Consider the following 20,671-nt stretch of genomic DNA (forward strand, 5'->3'; position numbering starts at 1 on the left):
TGATCGGGGCTATTTTTAGACAACTGGAGACTAGAGATTAAAAACAGTTTTTAGACAACTGGAGTAATTTTAAGAGGGAAAGTTTATGATCTGAAAATAGGTAACAAAATCCACTTTTGAAAGTGGTAGGCGCCCAGTTTGTAGTTACATTACAATGAGTGAGTCCCTTCACTGGCTTCTGTTGAGTTTAGAAATGAATTCTCCTCCTGACATATAAAGTCATAAAGGGCATGGCCCATCGTGTCTGCCAGATGCTATAGTACCATATCATCCAAACAGAGCACTCCGCTCTCAAAATGCTGGACTATAGGTGGTTCTTAAAGTGTCTAAAAGCGCAGTAGGAGGGAGAACTTTCACTTACCAAGCTTCTGTGTTATGGAATCAGCTCCTGCCCATGTTAAAGAGGCCCACCACAGTCTCTACATTTAATACCAGGCTTAAAACGTTCCTCTTTGCAGATTTTATGTCTGCTCTTAACTGGCCTGGCCATAAGCTCATTCAGTTTTAGTTAAGCTGCGTTAGGAGCTTTGCTGGAGGAAGTATGGAAACCAGAGCACAATCCTGTTTTCACTCATACTTTCCCTGTCAACAACATTCACTATTCCTTTCACCTGTAGTTTGTTCATTGCTATTCACATGTTACTCACACCGTTTTGTGGAGTGCAACTGTTTCAGATGCCTGACCTAAGATGCCTCTCTTCTACCCTGATTCTGTTCCATGGACCCGGATCCTCCCTTCCTTCACTTGGCTGGATGACCCCCCACTCTGCCCTGGATAAGTCTCCGTTTGTCTGTAGCTGAGTGGGCTCTGGCCCTACAGACTTGAGCTCTATCTGTAAATTGATGCACATTAGTCCTGGACACATCTGCAGCTGTCCGTCCATGGGAGTGGATCTCTCTGTCACTGTGGGTCTTCTCTCTTTTTCCCATTGTTTTTTTTTTAGTCTTTCCTTGTAGAGAAGGAGGGTCTAAGGACAGGGAATGTTCTGGACAGTTATCCATTTGCTTGTTCTCTGTTGATTAATTTGCTTGTCTGTTTCTGTTTCATTGTTGATTTTTCTAACTTTCTGTTGGTCAAATCAATTCTCTTGTTCAGCCCTAAGAGGCAACTACTGTTGTGATTTTGGGCTTTACAAAAATAAATTGAATTGAACCTTTTCGGAAAGCTCCTCCTTTGACGTAGCACTCCAGCGCCCTCTGGTGGTTCCTGATCCGTTCGTACAGATCTCCCCCCTGATCAGAACACACCACAATTACATTACAAAAGGGTAAAGCAGAGAATCATAATTTTTACTAAAATGCCATATGGTTTTAGTAAACATTCTGTCCCCTAAGAATCACAGTCGGCTATCTGGCGTTATTCATTTATTCTTGTTCCTGAATATCTGTTTATTTTATCAAAGTATTGAAGGGATGGGTGCATTTTTTTTATTTATATGAGCAAAAGTTCCCCCTTCCATTGTGATCTATCATGGTCCAAACTAAGGCTGTGTATTGCCAAATACTTAACGATACGACACAAATCCCAAAACTTGGGTCCTGATATGATACTAGAGATATATTGGTTGGCCAATATTTGGGATTTTTTGTGTATCGGCTATCAGCCTTAAATCTCAAACATAGGTTGATATTTTCTTTTGGTCAATTTGTTGCCTAGAACACATACACATGGCTTTATATTAACACATATGAAGAGATAGTTGCACTAAATGTGATACACTGCTCTCTTAATATCTGTGGTACAAAGGGCTTGAGGGAAGTTTGTAGTAAATTTAAATTACATAATTTGATGAAAATAATGAAAAACGGTCCTATATATCAGCCCTAAAAGTATCAAGCAGAGCTTATAGGCCATCGGTTTCTCTGGATTCTAAAATTGGAATTGGCATTGGCCATGAAAATACCCATATTGGTTGATTTCTATATGTATGTCCTAATGCATGCATATCCCTTAAAACTGGTGTTAAATTTGATTATGTAGATTAACTAACTGCATTGAAATGTCATGTTCACAATGCCCTTAAACCAGATGACATTTGTCATTTGAATAAGTCACATACCATGGGCGTATGTTACCTAGCAACCATGATCTTAACAAGGCCCAAAACTTGTATAAATTACACAATAGTTATAAACTGACAAATAATAATAAATCACAACACCTTTATTTTGTTAAATCAACATTTAAGCCCAAATGTGTAAATTGTCCTTGAATTTTGTATGGAGTTCTACATTTCTCCATAAACTGGCACACACTGATGTAAAATTATGATGAATATTTATGGCAAATACTATCCCACCAAACCAAGTACTAATTAGAAAATGATAATAACCTGTCAAATGCTCTTTAAATCATATAATGAGATCATGTAGATAAGTCTGTTATCTCTGTATCGCTACGCATATGGCCAGAAGTCCCAATATATCGCTGTATCAATATTTTGAGTACAGCCCTGGTAAAAAACCTCAAACATCTCAGAACTACGCAGAACGCAGGCAGAGCCATACAATTCTAAAGGGATCATTTATAAATAGTTCTTTTTAGTTTTTATTTCCTGTACCCGTTAATCTTGCCTAGTTTTTTCAAGTTTTTAAATTTTGGTTTATAGTTTATACTTTTACCTCCTGGTTGGACACAAGCAGCAGATATGACACATGTAGAAGTAATTCCATAACTGTTACCTAGCAACTATAATGTAAACAAGAGCCAAACTTAAATTGCACAAAGGTTATGATTAGACCAATAAAAATAAATGACAACACCGTTGTCAGAAAAATGTCTTTCTTGTGCGTAAATTGTCTCTGCATTTTGAATGGGATTGATGAGAGTGGAAAGCAGAGGGATTCTGTCTCAAAACTCACAGCGACTTCCTGTATTTTTGTACTTTTATTTCAACTTTTCTTCACAAGCTGCCACTTAATTGATGTGGAGCTATGATAAATATTTACCACAGGTCCTATCCTATCATAACTAAGTCAGAATTAGAAAAAAATTTACTAACTAATTAACTAAACTAACTAAACTATATGCTCTTTAAATATAGTGGTATTTCCTGTACCCGTTCGTAAAAGTCGGCCTTGATGAGGCTGCTGGTGATGCGGTTCACCATCTCTGTGTTGTTGATAAATTCGGCTCGACTGAGGGCAACTCTGGCAGCTTTGGCTGGGAGTCCTGCTCTGAGGTAAAGGTTCACAGCTGCTGAGAAGTCCCCTTCTGCCTCCTTCACCTGGACATGCAAAAAGCAAATAGTATTCAGTAAGAGTTTAATATTATTCAGTAAGAGTTTTAGATAGATTTGAATGTATAGCACAGAGTTTGCATCCTTTAAGTGTGAAAAAGTGCTATAAAAATGTGACCATTTACCATTTTAAATAGGCCAAAGCAGAAAAGTTTAAAAATGTTGCAATCTATGACAACCTTTGAAACCCTTTCTACCATGAATAATTTCTGAACAAATAGGGATTACACAGACTTGGAAATAAAAGTTGGAAATAAGTTGGAAATAAAAAAGTATGCTTTGTTGAGCTTTTAAGCATGTTATAGCTGTTTGATCATTTACTCACCCAAAGTTGTATTTGGAATTATTTGTGCATGTTTGAGCAATTTTTAATTGTTCAAGATGCTATTTTGCTTACCTGACCAGCCAAACCCTACTACAATCTGATCAAATCCAGAAGGGTCTGGACCTTGTCAACAGAGGGTGAAAATTTCTGAACTAGAGAGGGTCCAACCACAATGGCATCATCGCATTACTTGTTTCTCAAACGCAGAGGACATCTCCTCGCAAAAATTCTCATTCAAAACAAAATAACTTATTTGATCTGAGATAAATGAAAGTTTGGTGCATCCATTGTTGATTCTGCAAAAATCTGCGCTGTTTTTCTGACTTTGTTTTTTTCCTTTATTACGTGTAAGCAGTCATGTTTGTTTTGACCCGAAGGGAACATGTATCTCTCTGAGTGGTTAATCCGCCTGTCAATCACGCCCTCTGAAGTTGGGGAAACAGAATATAGCTCCAGATTCACTTTTCCTTGTAACAGGACAGGTAACCATTTTTCAGATCAAATTATAACAAATTAAGTTGAAAGGGTCAGTGGTTTTATCCTCGGTATCTGACACAACAGTTTGCTCCTCTCTCACCTCTCCGGCCTTCTCGTCCTGAGCCGTGTCTGTGAGCCATGTCATGTAACTCCTCCGCAAGTTCTCCAGCTCCGGGTGGCGCTGAAGCATGGAAAAGTTGTTAGTTTGATTCTAGCTACCTTTCTGTATGCTGTTGTGGTGTCCTTGGGCAAAGCACTTATGTATGTGATTGTATGTATGCGTGACCGTAACAATGATGTCTTGAAGTGCGTTCAGAGCCCACTGAAAATGTAATAGGTTGCTTTCACATTCTACAAGTTGTGAAAAGCGCTTATAAACTCATCATGGTGAATAATTAGGATGCTCTGGATGCATAATGTAAGTGAGGAATACCACTGTAAAATGTTTTAAAAATTTTTAATATTTTTACATTTTGAAGAAGTTTTTAATCAAGTTTAATTTTGAGCTTGTCCAGTACCTTTGCCTCGGCCACAGCGATGCTCTCGTCCCACATGTGCAGCTCCTGATACATCTCTATGGCCTCATCCACAGCGTTCTGAAAATTTACAAAAACCAATACATTTTAACAAAATGTTAAATTGTATATTAAAATGTGAACCATATCATCCTCAGACCTGCTCCATGTAGAATCTTTCTGCCAGTTTGAAGTTCTTGTCCAGAGTGGCCACTTTAGCTTGAACCTGGTAATATGTCGTGCCATCTCCTCCCTGTGACACAGATAATATGTATCCGTGCTTTAGAAAAATGCAGCAATATCATTTTCAAAACGTGGCAGTTGGCACATTTTTAAAATGTAAATATAAATAAATGGATGCTAGCCACCACATTGCAAAAGGATATAAGCATGGGTTGGAAGTGGTTAGTTTGAGCTCTGGTTGCAATTCACTTTCTATTGAAAAACCATTGCCGATTAGCAGATAAGCCACTATAACTGTAACCGCTATAACCTCAGTTAGCTTCATGGGTGACGTCACACTCACTTAGTCCACTTCTTTATACAGTCTATGGGATCCTCACCATCTCTTTCTCTACTTTGTCTGCAATTTGGTTGATTTGATGAAGAAATCGAACAGTAGAAACATCTCCCAAAGCAGCAAAACACCTGAAAAGCAAAAAAGGTAGATTATATAAACTACACTGAATCTACTTATCCGCTGTAGCTGTGTGTCTTTAACTCTATCTAACTTGTCCCTACTATTGTGATGTAACAAACGCATGAGTTTTCAGACATGAGCACAGCATTAGGACAGCTTTTTCAGACGTAAGTGAAGCAGGTGGATGGCCTTAAATCTTAAGCCTACATTTGCAATAGATACAATGTTTTATTTTTAGATGGAGAATTTTGTACAACTGCTTTGTTCTACAATATAGTGTATACTCAATGGCAGAATGAACTCATTTAAAGAAAAACAGAAAATATGGTACTCTAGCTTTAATTTAGGTCCAAGTAAATTGCCCTCAGAAACAAAGAAAAAATAATAATTCCAGTACTCAGATTTCCTCCATTTCAGCATCAACATTAGCAGCTACTAGAGATCCTGAGTGATACACCTATGAACAGTGCATATTACAAATAGGCCTCTCTCCTCTGTTTATGTTAGTACCTCTCTGCGATGTGCAGCTGCCGCGCCTCCAGAGCTAGTTTACTCAGAGTCTTCCACATGGCCTCGGTCTCTGTTGTCATGTCCAATGTCTCCAGGAACGCTGTCGCTCTGGAACAAAACATCCACAATGTAAAGCTGCACTTTGGAACTTTTCTTAACATTAGCCCAACCTTAACCTGCTTGTCTCCATAGAGATGTCCTTGCTTTACCTGGAACAAGTTAAGGTACACTTTGGAATTAAACTTAAAAAAAAAGAAAAGGTTTTTAAGCACTTATAATAGTCAATAGTTAAGTAACATCTTCATGGGACCAGCAGGAGGCAGATCCCCCAGAAAAGTTGCATTAGGTTTAGATTTAATTGCTTATTTCACATAGAATATTTCTATGGTTTCATGACATTTCTGACAGTTACACAATGTTTAGCCTGAAATAAGAAAATCCACTAATGGGGAAATAAAAAGTATATTATAAAAAGTAAAATAATCTATCTAGTCTCACCGGTCGTAGTCTCCGTCATCGATGGCTGTTCCAAACTCGATGAGGCCTTCATCCAGAGTGTACGTGACTGTGTTCAGACCCTCAGAGACGATCACATTTGTTTTTCCCTCAGTGCGCTCCAGATCCACAATATCCCCCTGAGGAAGAGGGTAATGAAATGATACAGTATCACAGTGTCTTCCAAACATAGTGTATTCATAACTTTAGTTTTCATGAGTAGTATCAGTAGTGCCTTCATAAGGAAGATGGTACTTGCAGCAGTATTTGCAGTAATAATTTGCAGAGGCACTAGCACCTAGCACGAAAACATAGAGGTGCTAGTAGTAGTAGTAGTAGTAGTAGTAGTAAGAGCAGCAGCAGCAGTAGCATATTTGTAGTAATACCACTAGTAGTAGAAGTAATAGTACTTGCAGTAGTAGTACCTTTATAGGAAACATAGTGACACTCTCGGGGCTGTCGATGCTGTACCACACACACAGGTTTGCTCTGTTCTGAGCCACCACCACATCACTGCCCGGGATCCACTGCACGAACGAACAGAAGCCCAAAAGAGTGCACTTCAGAGTGGACGCCAGGTCGAACAAGTGCAGCTGAAAGAGAGGAGAACCAGGAGTGAAGCAGGACTGAAGCAGTAACTCGGGTCTCAGGAGGTTAAACCAGTATTAAAGCTACTGGTAGCTGGGGTTTTTCCCACCTCCGACTCCGAAAGGGAGAGTGGATCTGAGTGGTTATCACCACATGTAAACATTTGATATTGTTTAAATCCGACAATATTCTATTTAACACGTTACAGACATTTACATTTATTTAGCCTAGGGTTTAGCATTGCTAAACCCAAGACTCAACCAATACCATCAGTGGTTTAAATCTATGCTTGGCTATATAATAATCTCATAACATTTAACGTCCCTTTTATGGTCTCTGTTCTGCAGCAGAGGATCCAGCCTCATCGACTCTGTGTTTTAAATTATGGAGCTGGGGCATATTATGGGATGTAATCTATAAGCATAAGTGTGTCCCTTGACGCTGCCCCCTGCTGTTCTAATCAGAGCAGAACGTGATGAGCCCAGTGTATTTTAATATCTCGGGTTCTATAGTCCTTCCCTGGAGTGAAGTCAGTGAACGGGGAGAGTGAAGACTTAATTAAAAAGTTAACACACTACAAGCAAAGAGATTTGCCACAGCGGAGCAACAGTGGCTTTAGTGGTTATAGTGCATACTGTTGTTGTGTCCTTGGGCAAGATAGTTCACGCACCTTGCCTCCCGTGGCTCTGTAGGCTGCTGTGAATGTGGGATGTGATCACTCAACCAGTAAATTCATCTTACAAGCCTTATAACAGACATATAAAACTTCTTTTCTGTTTAGGCAGTAATTGGGCATATTATTTTGAGCTCAGGCCTGGAGCTAATCCAGAGGCAGACTGTGAGGCCATGATCTGTTTGTGGCACTTTGACAGGGCACAGCACATTACAGGGATTTGGCAGAGTTTACAGTTTCTTGTCCCTAAACTTCCCTCTGTTCCCACTGTTCCCTCTCTCCTCTCTCTCTTTCCCTCTCTTCCCTCCTTCTCACCTCGCTCTTCTCCATCCCAATTCTCCTCCCTCCCTGTCTTCTCCTCTCTCTTCCCTCCCTCCTTCTTCCCTCACTCCCTCTTCTCCTCTCTCATCCCTTCTCCCCTCTCCTCCCTCCCTCTCTCCTCTCACCCTCTCTCCTCCTCTCTCTTCCCTCTCCTCTCTTCCCTCCCTCTTCTCCTCTCTTAACTCTTCTCCTCCCTTTCTCCTCCCTCCCTCTCTACCTCTCTCCTCTCTTCTCCCCCCTACCTCTCGCCTCTCTTCTCCTCTCTCCTCCCTCCCTCTCCCCTCTCTCCTCCTCTCTCTTCCCTCCGTCTCTACTCTCCCCCCTCCCTCTTGTCTCTCTTCTCCTTCATACATTGTTGCAGTCTTACCCTGAGTTTCTTGTCTGTGAAGAGTAGTTTCTTCCCGGTCTCATTCAGTTCTAACCAGTCAATCTTGGAGTCGTGGCTGATGGTCGCCAGAGTGCACCTTCCTCTGAGATCCACTGTGGAAGAGTTAAAGAGGTTAAAGAGAGAGTATTTTACTGTTAAGGAGCATTAACTGTAACACATCACATATTTAGATAACTGTGTTACCTTTTATTGTTTTGAATATGATATATTCACCAAAAACAAAGTATTGACATGTTTTATAAGTTTTATAAGCAATTTTAGATCAATGTTATAGTTTGAACAAAATGCAAAATGGTGATCTACCTGGTACTTATGTCCTAAAAAAGAAATCAACAAAAACTGTAATATTTGACGCCAAACACTAAAGCTTAGGTGTCCAAAAATCCCATAAAGTGCTGAATACTGTGCAAATGTAATTAATTCAGTCTGTGCTATAGTTTTGACTTAAAGAAGAACTGTGCCTGTGTCTGCTCTGTAGTTATAATCTAACACCCATAGATCATTGTTATAATATGGACTTTTTAAATTCCAATATTGATCTAAAATGAGTAAATGAAAGAAACAAGTCTACTGACTTCCAAGTTAGAAAACTGCGGTGCCCAATGGGAGCTGACGTTACCGAAAACATCTTTACAACCAAGTGCCGCATGCTGTCGGCCCCCCCTGTGGACAGCTGCACATCGTACTAGAGGGTAGTAGATTTTTTTTTTTCATTTGTACCAAAATGACTATGTGACACTGCCGAATCCTATGAGTATCACCAATTAAAAAAGTAAACTTGCAGAACAAAGTAAGCGTAGAGTGGTGGCTGCGAAAATGGGAGTTGATCCGCAAAATGGCGTCTTGAAAATAGGTGATAAAGATTTCTAAAATATGCACAAATAATTCCAAATACAACTTCAGAGGGTCAATGAGAAGAAACAACCATAACATTGTGAAAAGCTCTGAAAAGACAATTGCAGAAGATGCCCACTTTAAATAATGTTACCGATGGCAATGGTTTTAAGGTCGATGAGATAGGCCAGTTTCTTGTTGTCCTCGGCTCCACTCCGCTTCCTCCCATTCAGACACACACTGCACACACACAGTTTAAAATCAAGATTCAGATTACAGTGCACATTTAGACCTGTCCAAAAGTATGAACAACTGAGGTCTGAGACTAAAGGTCAGGTAAGGGTTGGTGGGAGAGGTTTCACATCTACCACCCACTGATAACAAAAAAATCTTTTAAAAAAAAAAACCCAAAATGCTCCTCCCTTAAGAGAGATATAAGGCAGTGTCCACCAGTACTTTGACCAGAACTGAAGAAGCGGCTTGGATGAGCAGCCAAACAGCTTCACTCCTACAACTATTTGTCCAGTTGACAGATTTGAAATGTTCTTTTACTATGGATCATACCTGGATGACAGGGATTACACAGACATGTTTAACGGCTGTACAAAATTGTTCTATGATTTTTTAGTAGCGTAGTGCCCACTCTAATTGAGCATTTTATTGTGAGTACAGAACCTGATCTTTTAACGCTTCAAAATGAACCAGGGGCAAACTGAAGAGGCCATTATGTATGACAGTTTTGACAGGGCAGAAAACATTAAAGCGGAGAGAATTTGCACTGTTTACATCTGACTGTTGACTGGAAGAAGTGATCGCAAATAACTAATTCTAAAAGTGAAAGCTGAATTAAATAAGTGATAAGAAATGTCCTCTATTGATATTTTGCAGCTGATGTCATCAACATTCCTCAGGGGTGTGATGCAACCTATAGGCACTGCTCTGTCTGAAGTTCTAGGACTCAAGTTAGACTTTAATTTAAGCTTTATTTTACCACAATCTGACCATAAAGATCTGGAAATCCAACAGAGCAGCTGATTTGTGCTGTCAAACAAGTCTCTCGCACATCAAATTACACTCACAAGCTAGCTAGCATTAGTGGACAGTTTCAGTTATTCACTCGCACCTTTGTTGTTGAAAACCAAACAGGACATGAGTGCTTGTATTGATCACAGGCTCCTGAAAATGTGTGTGTTTTTTTGACTTTTCAATCTATTAACATATCAGGCAGCGTTCGCATATGTGTGCATTGTGCCACCATGGTAACTGCTCAACATTCTATTGCTCTTATTATATAAAACATGCTAAAGCACTAGCACTTGAAAATCATTTAATAGCAATAGGGACTAATGCAGTAAAACGGATTATCCATGGGTTTCAGAATAATGAAAAATTAGGACTGCTGCCATAATGATTAGCAATTTAAAACTAAATAGTATATCTTTGGAGTGGTAGAAAAGTCCTCAAAATGTGTCAGGAAATAAAAAATATACAAAATTGACAGCCTGAGTACAAAGAAGGTATATCAGATCTGACTTCACTTAGTTAGGCCTAAAATGAAATGACTGATTTGTTAATATTATTTTCCATAGAATGCCGTACCTGATGAGGTCAGGGTTCATGAACTCGGTCCGGACTGAGCCAAGGATCTCATTGTTGCTGTATTCCACCAGACGCAATTCCCCGGCATTAAAAATCATACACACCTAAAATAACAGAGGGTGATTTTTTTAAGTCCTGTAATAAGCATTATTCTGTCTATGTAAACCAGTTTAGACTACATGGGTACTTCCTGTATAACAGGTCTACAAGATTAATCGCAATTGAACCAAAATCTCAATTTGGTTGGATGCAATAAGGAAATTGCAAAGGCTGTAATTTTTAAAGTACCATCACTTTCACCACAAACTACAAAATCTCCTGTCTTATTCTGCATAAAAGCTGCTAAGCCTGTACTTTAGATCTGTACAAACATGTTAGGTAATGTGATTCTTGTTTTAGTTTGTCAGTTCATATTTCAGTATTTTTGTAAATTTGTTTGTGTTTAAAATGTGAACTTTGAACAGAGTCCTAATGTTAAAATATAAAACTCAAAGCTAATCACAATCTCAACGGCTGTTAGAAAAATGACAATTAGATATCTTTTCCCAAATCGTTCAGCCCACTGTATAATTTGTGGAACTCCAAAACCTTATTTCTTTTGTCAGCAAAAAATTGCAATAAAAATGAGCTAGCAAGGATTGAAAAAAAAAAGTTTGTTTCAATATAAAAAACGATGTTGGATGCATCTCATTGGGAATTTATGTATTTTATTATTTATTTTATTATATGTTTTAAATTCATATGTGTAGCATATGGCATTGTGGCACTTACAGATTCATTTTCAAAGAAGAACTTTTCATTTCCTCCTGACCCGGGCCAAGCCACCTGCAAAACACAAATATGCAAAATAATATACATTATCACGATTTTCATTCAGTTTAATTCATTGCAACGCCCAGAGTTTTTCAGTTGTAAAAAAAAAAAACACAAATTAACGTTTTACTTAAAAAATAACAACAAAATATATTTCTATGGAGTTTAAAAAAATTTGCCGCATTAATGTGCTATTTCAATTTTAAACAATGAGCCTAAAAGACAAACCTGATGCTCTGAGGACAATCTGGGAATGACACACAGCCGACTGGGCCAGTGTACAACTAAATAATGGCTAGATTTTCATGACTATACCATAGACTGTATATATAAAAGGATATAGCGCCTACTAGCCGCTCCATTCCAAACAGGAAGTGAGCATAGTAGGATTCAGCTCCATTGACTCTGGCTCCAATTCACTTTCTATTGAAAAAACGCTGCCACTCTCTCTATAACTGTTGTTGTAACTCTCCTCATTCTTCTTAAAATTAGGGGCCGATCCTTTTCAGTTCCGAAACTGATATCAATACTTCAATGTGTCGTACCCAATATTAGCCGATACCAGTTTAGGGATGGAAAATGGCACTTATTTCCTTGAAACACAAGAGATCCAATTATTTATCCCTCAAATCACTACTGAACAGCTTTGTATGAAAAAAGGTTCAAACATTATGAGATGTTCTAGCTAACATCAGTCTGTAAATAGTCTCATTACATCAATTAAGGCCCAACCAGGGTACCAGCTTAACAGATACCATGGAACCGATTCCAGATCCAGCTAATGTTTCAGCATTGGCATCGTTATTTTATACAAGTATCGTATCAGTGCAATCCTACTTAAATTGTTCATATTAACTTGCTCTAATGATCCTGGAGGTTCTGTTTTACTATTTTGCCCGTAAATTAAGATATGAAAATTAATAACAAATCAGGTGCCTTCTTTCAGTGACGTCGCTCCCACTAGCATTAGCAGGTTTGTGTGACAGTGGTGCTAGGCACTCTGCCAAACCAGCAGTGTGAACGGCAAGGGGGCTGTACCTTCAACAGCCTTGCTCCTGATAGACTCTTTGGTTACTATGATATAATCGCTCAGAATTCCAAACAGTAGCTATAACTGCTAGCCTCAATGAGCTTCATTTGACTGGGGCTGAACGCTGTGACGTCACACTCACTTAGTCCTTTATAGGTCTCTAATTGAATGTAGGGATGATATGGGAGGGCTTTCATAGATATTGATCAGTAGTATTGTTCATATCAGTACCTCGCTGAGTTTGTTGGTGAGCAGGTCTCCGAGCAGCAGCGTGTCTGACGTGTGAGCTACTAAATATCTGTCTTTGCCCAGTATCTTCACCTCCTCGATCTCATATCCGTAATATGACTTCAGAATGACCCGGGCACCTGTCGACAGGTTCCTCACCACCACCTGCAGGAGACAGGAGACAGGGGACAGTGAGGGCTTAGTGTATTGTCAAAGGACACAACAACACTCTGCACTATGCACCATGTATATTCAGTCTTAATAGTTCATCCTGATCTTTTGGTACGGGGTTGCAGAGGGATTTAAACTAGAACCGTGCAACTGTCACAAATCGCAGATGAAGGCCAGGGATATATAAAATTGCTTTTGAAAGACAAACAGAGGTGGGTACAGTAGCCAAACATTGTACTCAAGTAAGAGTAAAGTTACTTAAAAATAATATTACTCAATTAGAAGTACAAAGTAGTGGTCAAAGAAATTACTCAAATATTTGTAAAAGTACCACTCAAGTAAGAGTAACACAATCTGACCAGAAAGAACTGACTTAGTAAAAATGATCTTGTTTGTTGTAGTCCCAACTGTTAAACAAATCTCTGATATACTGTAACATTACAGGCACAAGCTAGCTAGCTTTAGCCAATAGTTTTTCAGTTAGTCACTCTCACCTTTTTGTGTAAAATCAAACTAATCAAATTAATCACAGATGAAAAATGTGTTGTTTAAATCCATTTTGTATTTTTTCTTGAGTTTTCAGTCAGTCTTAAAACGTTTTTGGGCAGTGTTTGCTAATGTTTTATCACCATGGGTACTGCTGAATATTCCACCATACACATATATATAGAACACCCCCAGCACAATGTCACTGCAATGTATCAACACATGGGTCATTAAACGAGACCAGTGGTCATAATGATTTAGCCCTTACCTGGCTCAGTCCCACATAGGTCATCTCAAACTTGTTTTTATAGATGGTTCTCCTCAGACAGCAGTCGAACAGCTCCACTCCTCCACACAGAGTCCCCTGCACAGAAGCATGTGAGCCTGTTCTGACCTGGTTTAGATCTGAATGCTGATGGTTCGAAGTCATTATAACAAAAAGCAACAACTGAGAATTCCCTGAGTAGAAAATGTTAGGGAAATTCTATTCCTGTGCTGTACTGACGGGTCTTACTGGCAGCTCAGCCCTCATTATCAGTATAATACTCCCTACAACAGAAGCATAGTCAGATTGGACTGCACTACTGGACTGGGCTGGACACTGTCATGGAAACTACGATTTTACCTTTCGGATCAAAATACAATGTAATCAATAGCAAAAGCTGCTCTCTTCCTCCATCTGTGGGTAAGAGTGTGAAATCCACCAGCGCATATATTCTATAAAGTTATAAAAGTGTATGAGTGTACAGACACACATGAGCTCCATCTAACCCTGTTTATAAAGAATAATCACATATGTATTAAGAGTGTCTATGAGCATACAGCGCAGAGCTTGGAGCCATCCCTCTTCCAGGCCAGGCTGGTGATGGTGTACAGATTTGGGATCTCTTTAGGTTTGGCCTCATCCCACATGCCTCTGCGCGGAGCCCAGTTAAACACTCGCAGCCTGGAAAGGAAAGAACCATTGTATTAATTATCTGCAGTTTAAACTGTGGTGTTCTAGCTTTAGTAAAATAAAAAATAAAAATTATTTGATTCTTGGTGGTGGTGAGTTACCTCTGTCACAGCTGCCCTGAGGCAGGCTAAGGAAGATGTGGCTACAACTTAACTCATTACCACTAACACTATCACAGGCCTACATGCATCTCAAAAGCACATTAGCACCATATAATGCCTGTGTATGGAATTGAACGGCTAACCTTGAATTAGTGAATGAATGTCTCAACTGCACTGTTGCTCCTCTACATACAGTCTTAGTATCAACCTGAGCACAATCCAAAAGTGGTTCTGCTTAAACTCTGGATACAGTCTTGGTATAACCCTTGTTAACTCACACTGCTTCATGTCTTTACTTCCAGGATTATTTATATTGTGGATTCATAATGAAGGTAGAAAAACTATGAATGACACATATCAAATGTAGTAAACAAAAAATAAACTCAAAATAACTCCAAAATTGTTTTAGATTTTTAAAATGTTTTTTATTTGCCTTTGCCTTTGCACCCTGGTTTGCACTTTTGGCATTTCTGGGCCCAAACACGGTGCAGCTGTGAAGTGAAAACCAGTTCATGAGACTTCATCATGAAGCTCATTGAGAGGGCCAAGGGTTTACAGTGCTGTCCACAAAGCAGGTAGATACTCTGAGCACTTCAATATAAAATATAAAAAAATGTTAGTTGAGTTATTTAACTTTTTTTGCTACATAATTCCATATATCTTGCTTCATATTTGATGTCTTCTGTATGTATCTAAAATGTAGAAAGCAGTAAACAAAGAAAAACATTTCGTGAGAGTATGTGTCCAAACTTTTAACTGTTCGTGTATAAACAAAGGTATAGTGTATGTAAAGTCTCATAAATCAAATGAAAATGCCGGACCTGTCGTAGCTGCCAAACACCACGCTCTGACCGCTGGGGCTCGACACTGCTGCGCTGAACTCCCTCTCACTCTGGTCACGGCTGTGGTCAAACGTCTGCAGCACGTGCCCCTCTCTGCTGTACGCCACAATCCTCTGATCATATCCACCAATCAAGAAACTGTTCAAGCCCCAGGCCAGAGCGTACGGAGGGCACGGGTGAACCAGCAGCTTACCCTGCACACAGGATAACATCACAACATTCTATAGACAAATCAAAATGGAGAGTTGGGTCTAGTCCAGACATGGGCAAACTACGGCCCGGGGGCCACACACGGCCGTTTGGGTTTATTAATCCAGCCCGCCGAACGTGAACAAGTTTTGTTAAAATAGGTAAGGGTAAACCTTGTTCAAAGTTTTTCTGCTGTGTTTATTTAACAGAAATTTAATAAATAATTTAATTAATGCATTTGGAAAACAATTTGTACAATGAGCCCTGCATATTCATGCTTTGCTACATGTTACAGGCCAAATATTTTTATTTATATATATATATATATATATATATATATATATATATATATATATATATATATATATATATATATATATATATATATATATATATATGGCCCCTCTGTCAATTTTTTTCTGCACCATAAGCTCACAGGCAGAACACCCCCTGCGTGATGTCACTGCAAATTACCAATAGGAAATACTCTTGCCCTCATCTTTGAGTATGACATCATCACATTCAAAAATGGGACCAACAGGTGGCACAGCTGAAATCAAAGTTTGATTAAATAAACTGAAGAGATTAAACAGTTCTATATATATTGCCTCTTCTCTGAGACAGTTTGAGGTAAAATGTACGAGTGTTTTCACCTGTGAGTCTCCTGATCCTTCGTCATCAAAGAAATACCTCACCACGGTCCCATCAAAATGTCCTGACAGGAACCCTTTCCCAGACACACTATGGGGATACAATATAAACATCTTAATATTAACTGGGAGCATTAACATTAATAACCTGAACCCTAGGACTGAAATCTGAACTTTAAACTAATCGAAGAAACCCAAGCATTTCAGAACATGTTTGTGAAGGTTTAAACTATGACCCCCATGGAGACACAGGAAGGGCATCTGACACACAGGGACATTTCAGAACATGTTTGCAGTGGTCTAAACTATAGAGTTAGCAGCTTTTACACAGAATTAGAGCCCATGGAGAAGGGGGGACATGTAGTTGTTGCAGAGTTTTTTGCTCAGTTGTGATTTATGGCACATTTGGCATATTTATTTATTTGTGTGTAATACATGGCTGTACAACTGGGAATTACAGAAAGCAGAACAGTTACTTTGAGGCGAGGGATACGACGCAGGAGTCGGTGTTGTAGATGGTTGAAGATTTGTTCATTTGTGTGTTCGCCAAACGCACCTGAAAAAAGCAAAAAAACCCAAACACATATATAGGGCTTTAATTAGATCAGAATATAAGGCAGCATTCACACTTTATTGATCAACGAGGAAAGTTTCTTGGATAAAGTGATTCAAAAATACAATATTAAATAAATTCTGCATTATAATCTGAATAATAATTGTTTAAAAAATCTAGAGGTAAAAAAGTATGCAAGCTTGGTATTATATTTGTTTAATGTATGTTTGATTGCAATGCTGTACTGAGGGGAAAAGCACAATATTATCTGAAAATATTAATGGGAAGAAATTATTTACGTAATTTATGTAAAGATGTCAGTGGCGAACAGTTAATCGATACACTTTTGATGATCTAGTGACCAGTGGCACTTTTCACAGTTGCTAAAAATAGATTGTGACATCAAGTCACAAAGTATTATGGAATACCACCTTAGACAAAACAAACACTAAAGCAAAGCCTGTGTGTCCTCTGTAACATTAACTTTCCCTTTAAGCACAATTTCTGGTTTTAGAGTTTAAATGTAGGATGCCGTGTGCCAGTTTGTTTGTCTAAGGTTATGACCTCATCCGTAAAGTGACAATTAAATATGGTATATGTAATTAACTCTACAAACTGAACAGAATGTGTGTCTATGCTCAGTTTCATTTTGGAGGGACATTACCTTTCCGTCTTCTAAACCAAAAACTATGGGGTGGTCTGTGGGCCACAGGACTCGGGTCACTGCGCTCTGAAAAACAAAATCACATGTCATGTAAACAGTTCCATCTGATGTGAGCAATCTGAATGCTTTATGAAAGAAATTATGCAAAAAACGACAAACAAATGTGGCAAAAGCAAAAATGAAAGAGGAGTTATTTTAAAAGGGCCCATTTTACATCATTTTCAGATCTGTTCTAATGTTGTTTCCTCATCACAAACAGACCCGGAGTTGTGTTTTTTGTTTCACTCACACATGTTTAACACACAAATCCTGCATATTTAGGATGAGTGCTTCTCTCAAACAGAAAACACTTGTGATATCATGTGGTAATACAGGAAGTGCTCCACTGTGTTTTTAATCATGGTAAACCTTCACTAGAACCATTTGGATGATTCCAGCCCTGGAATTGCCAATCTCTACTGAACTAAAGGTAAAAGGAGCTGTTAACATGAAAACTACACTACCACTATATAACATCACATGGTGGAACAGAGCATTTGGAGATGTGGATCCAATGATCCAACATCCATGTGGATGTCCAGGATTACTTACACATGTGTGAATGAAACAACACCATTCTAACATGGCTAAATGCTCACAAGTGAATTTTGCATAATCTAGGACCTTTCAAATTCATTGTACTTTGTCTTCCAAATCCAACAGTTGGTCTAAAAATCCACTAATTTACTGACCAGGTGTTTTTGATTATCAGATTCTCAGATTTTTATTGGCCATGTAAATGTACCAAATGTCTGCTCAAATCCAGTTCAGGATTAACAGTCCCATTCAGTTTCCCCACTTTTTGAAACCAGCTGAGGAGTAACGAACAAAGATAACATTACTCAAGAAACAACAAGAGGTATGGTGCAATAAAACAACTAGAAAAGAAAATTTTATTCAATCAGTTACTCTAGTAAATGTAACTCACCACTGTCCCCCTGTGTTTATAGCCCATACTCACATTCTGTACAAACTTGTTGCAAATGGTTTTCTTGTCACCCCTGAAAAGAAAAAGGTGTATTTTTAAAACATTAAAATTAAAATGGGAACTAAAAAATATGTAAACTTTGTACCATTCCTCTCCAATCTTATAGACGAATATGATGTTGTCCGACTGAGCAATGGCAATTTTAGTGGAGTCTGGTGAAAACGCCATATCGTTCACCACGTAGCTCTGCTTTCCAAACTGAGGAAAGTGTATGCACTGTGTCACTACGGTAACTGCTGAACACTCCGCCATATACATACATGCAGAATCCCCCCACCCCAGCATTATGTTACTGCAAAGTATCAATACAGACTTTGCCATATCTGGGATAAGGCAAAGTCTGTATTGTCCTACTAAAAAGTCCTACTAAAAGGTGAATATATTATCTTATTGTTTACATTAGGAGTAGCTGGTTTCATGTTATACTTGTCCTTGTTTACCTTGGGGTCGATGGGTTTGGTGGAGAACTTGTCCCTCCTCTCTCCCTGCTCGTCATATAGCAGCACCACTCTGTCCACAGTGCATATAGCAAAGCGCATGTTATTGGGAGACCAGGCCATGCAGGTGACTTTGGCTGCCCCCTCCTGCACAATGCACAACATATGAGCTTATAACAGATCTGGAACATTAAATAAAATTAAAACAAAACAAAGTATAGAGCAAACTGATGTGTCTTGGGAGTGGTTTGATGACTTAAAAGTACAATAAACAACCCAACTAGTATTACTACTACTGGTACTGCAACTGCTATTCCTCCAAGTATTACATTATGGAAAACTACACAATTCTAAAACAAAAACATACTTTGTAATGGCATGCTTTCATTTGTACATGGACAGTGAACAACAATTAACCTAGAGGATGTCTAGTTCATTACATAAACATATAGTTATGCCCATAGACTATACACACACACACATACTCAAAACCTAAGAAATAAGAGACATTTATACTGGACAAAGCTGTATATAAAAATATGAATGTAAAAAGTGCATACTGGCACAACTGCAAACTAGTTACTGCAGTACTTCACTCTCTACTAGTACAACTTATCTTTACTACTAATTAAACGAATCATTGCTTAGAACTGGTTTATTTTGAAAGTTATGTTAACATTATAAGCAGTTAATGACATGGTAAGCACATCACATTAGGACTGTAAGGTCATTCATTGGATGTAAAACAGGGTGGTCATACAGTGATTAGCACACACCTCAGTCTAACAGGGTGCTCATACAGTGTTTAGCATACACCTCAGTCTAACAGGGTGCTCATACAATGTTTAGCACTCACCTCAGTCTAACAGGGTGCTCATACAGTGTTTAGCATACACCTTAGTCTAACAGGGTGCTCATACAGTGTTTAGCACACACCTCAGTCTAACAGGGTGCTCATACAGTGATTATACAGTGATTAGCACACACCTCAGTCTAACAGGGTGCTCATACAGTGATTATACAGTGATTAGCACACACCTCAGTCTAACAGGGTGCTCATACAGTGTTTAGCACACACCTCAGTCTAACAGGGTGCTCATACAGTGATTATACAGTGATTAGCACACACCTCAGTCTAACAGGGTGCTCATACAGTTATTATACAGTGATTAGCACACACCTCAGTCTAACAGGGTGCTCATACAGTGATTATACAGTGATTAGCACACACCCCAGGCTACTGTGTCAAAGGAAACACTAATTGTTCTTTTAAGGTGTAACATTATACAGGTATCAGATTCATTTATGGGAAAATACACGCTCTACAAGTAAACTAAATAAATAGGAAAAACTATGTATAACCCATAAGCTTGATGCCATCTTAAAAGAACGAGTGCTGTGGATTTTATTTGCAATATTAGCAATTTACGCGTGTGGCCGTGAAAAAACTCACCAGATTTGTATCATTAGCGGCTAACAGTGGCTAACGTGTCCGAGCACTCACCTGAGGCGGTAAAAGAGTTTTAAGGTGCTTCAGCTGCATTTCTGGAAGTCTTCGGGAAGCACGGAAATGGAAGAAAGGATGCCGAATGGAACGACGGGAAACCGGGGCTAAAAAACGTCCAGGAGCCGCTAATTTAAAGCCATTTGGACGAGGCTGTGAGCTAGTGGCTGCGGCAGGACGACATCTTTGGAGTAAACACAACGGACGTCTCCTTAGTTACCAGAGGGCGGGGCTATAGGGCCGGGCTATAGGGCGGGGCCAGAGGGCGGCCACAGCAGAGGAGAGCGGCTCGCCCCGGGCTCGGCCCTGATCATACGGGTATCTGCTTTTTTGTAAGTGAAAATGTGTTTTTGTGGCAAGTCAATAATAAAAGATTGGTTTCTCTGGTATGTTTTCAGTCTTTTCCTCGTAAAACGA

At 39.0% G+C, this 20,671-nt stretch overlaps 1 protein-coding gene across 1 annotated transcript; it reads right to left on the bottom strand.

Annotated features, from left to right (window-relative positions):
• Window positions 1-1,641: 1,641 nt before the first annotated feature.
• Window positions 1,642-20,425, bottom strand: LOC117393164 (intraflagellar transport protein 172 homolog). Its single transcript, XM_055232377.1, has 24 exons — window positions 20,255-20,425; window positions 18,754-18,897; window positions 18,399-18,511; window positions 18,287-18,326; window positions 17,287-17,352; window positions 16,546-16,625; window positions 16,073-16,160; window positions 15,210-15,424; window positions 14,155-14,278; window positions 13,601-13,696; window positions 12,679-12,840; window positions 11,376-11,429; window positions 10,605-10,708; window positions 9,160-9,245; window positions 8,151-8,263; window positions 6,627-6,794; window positions 6,205-6,341; window positions 5,707-5,814; window positions 5,120-5,204; window positions 4,717-4,809; window positions 4,560-4,637; window positions 4,142-4,222; window positions 3,060-3,227; window positions 1,642-1,653 (listed from the first exon to the last, which is right to left on the bottom strand). The coding sequence occupies exons 1-24, from the start codon at window positions 20,291-20,293 to the stop codon at window positions 1,642-1,644; spliced, it is 2,454 nt and encodes an 817-aa protein (XP_055088352.1). The 5' UTR covers window positions 20,294-20,425.
• Between the last annotated feature and the right edge of the window lie 246 nt (window positions 20,426-20,671).

This window comes from Periophthalmus magnuspinnatus, chromosome 24, assembly GCF_009829125.3.
Source record: "Periophthalmus magnuspinnatus isolate fPerMag1 chromosome 24, fPerMag1.2.pri, whole genome shotgun sequence".
NCBI lineage: Eukaryota > Metazoa > Chordata > Actinopteri > Gobiiformes > Gobiidae > Periophthalmus > Periophthalmus magnuspinnatus.

Excerpts from the sequence above, each read along its gene's own strand:
- LOC117393164 (XM_055232377.1), bottom strand. The coding sequence starts at position 20,293 with ATGCAGCTGAAGCACCTTAAAACTCTTTTACCGCCTCAG. Across the intron at positions 16,626-17,286 it reads TTGGTTTAGAAGACGGAAAG|GTGCGTTTGGCGAACACACA; the intron begins GTAATGTCCCTC and ends TGCTTTTTTCAG. Across the intron at positions 10,709-11,375 it reads TCTTCTTTGAAAATGAATCT|GTGTGTATGATTTTTAATGC; the intron begins GTAAGTGCCACA and ends CTGTTATTTTAG.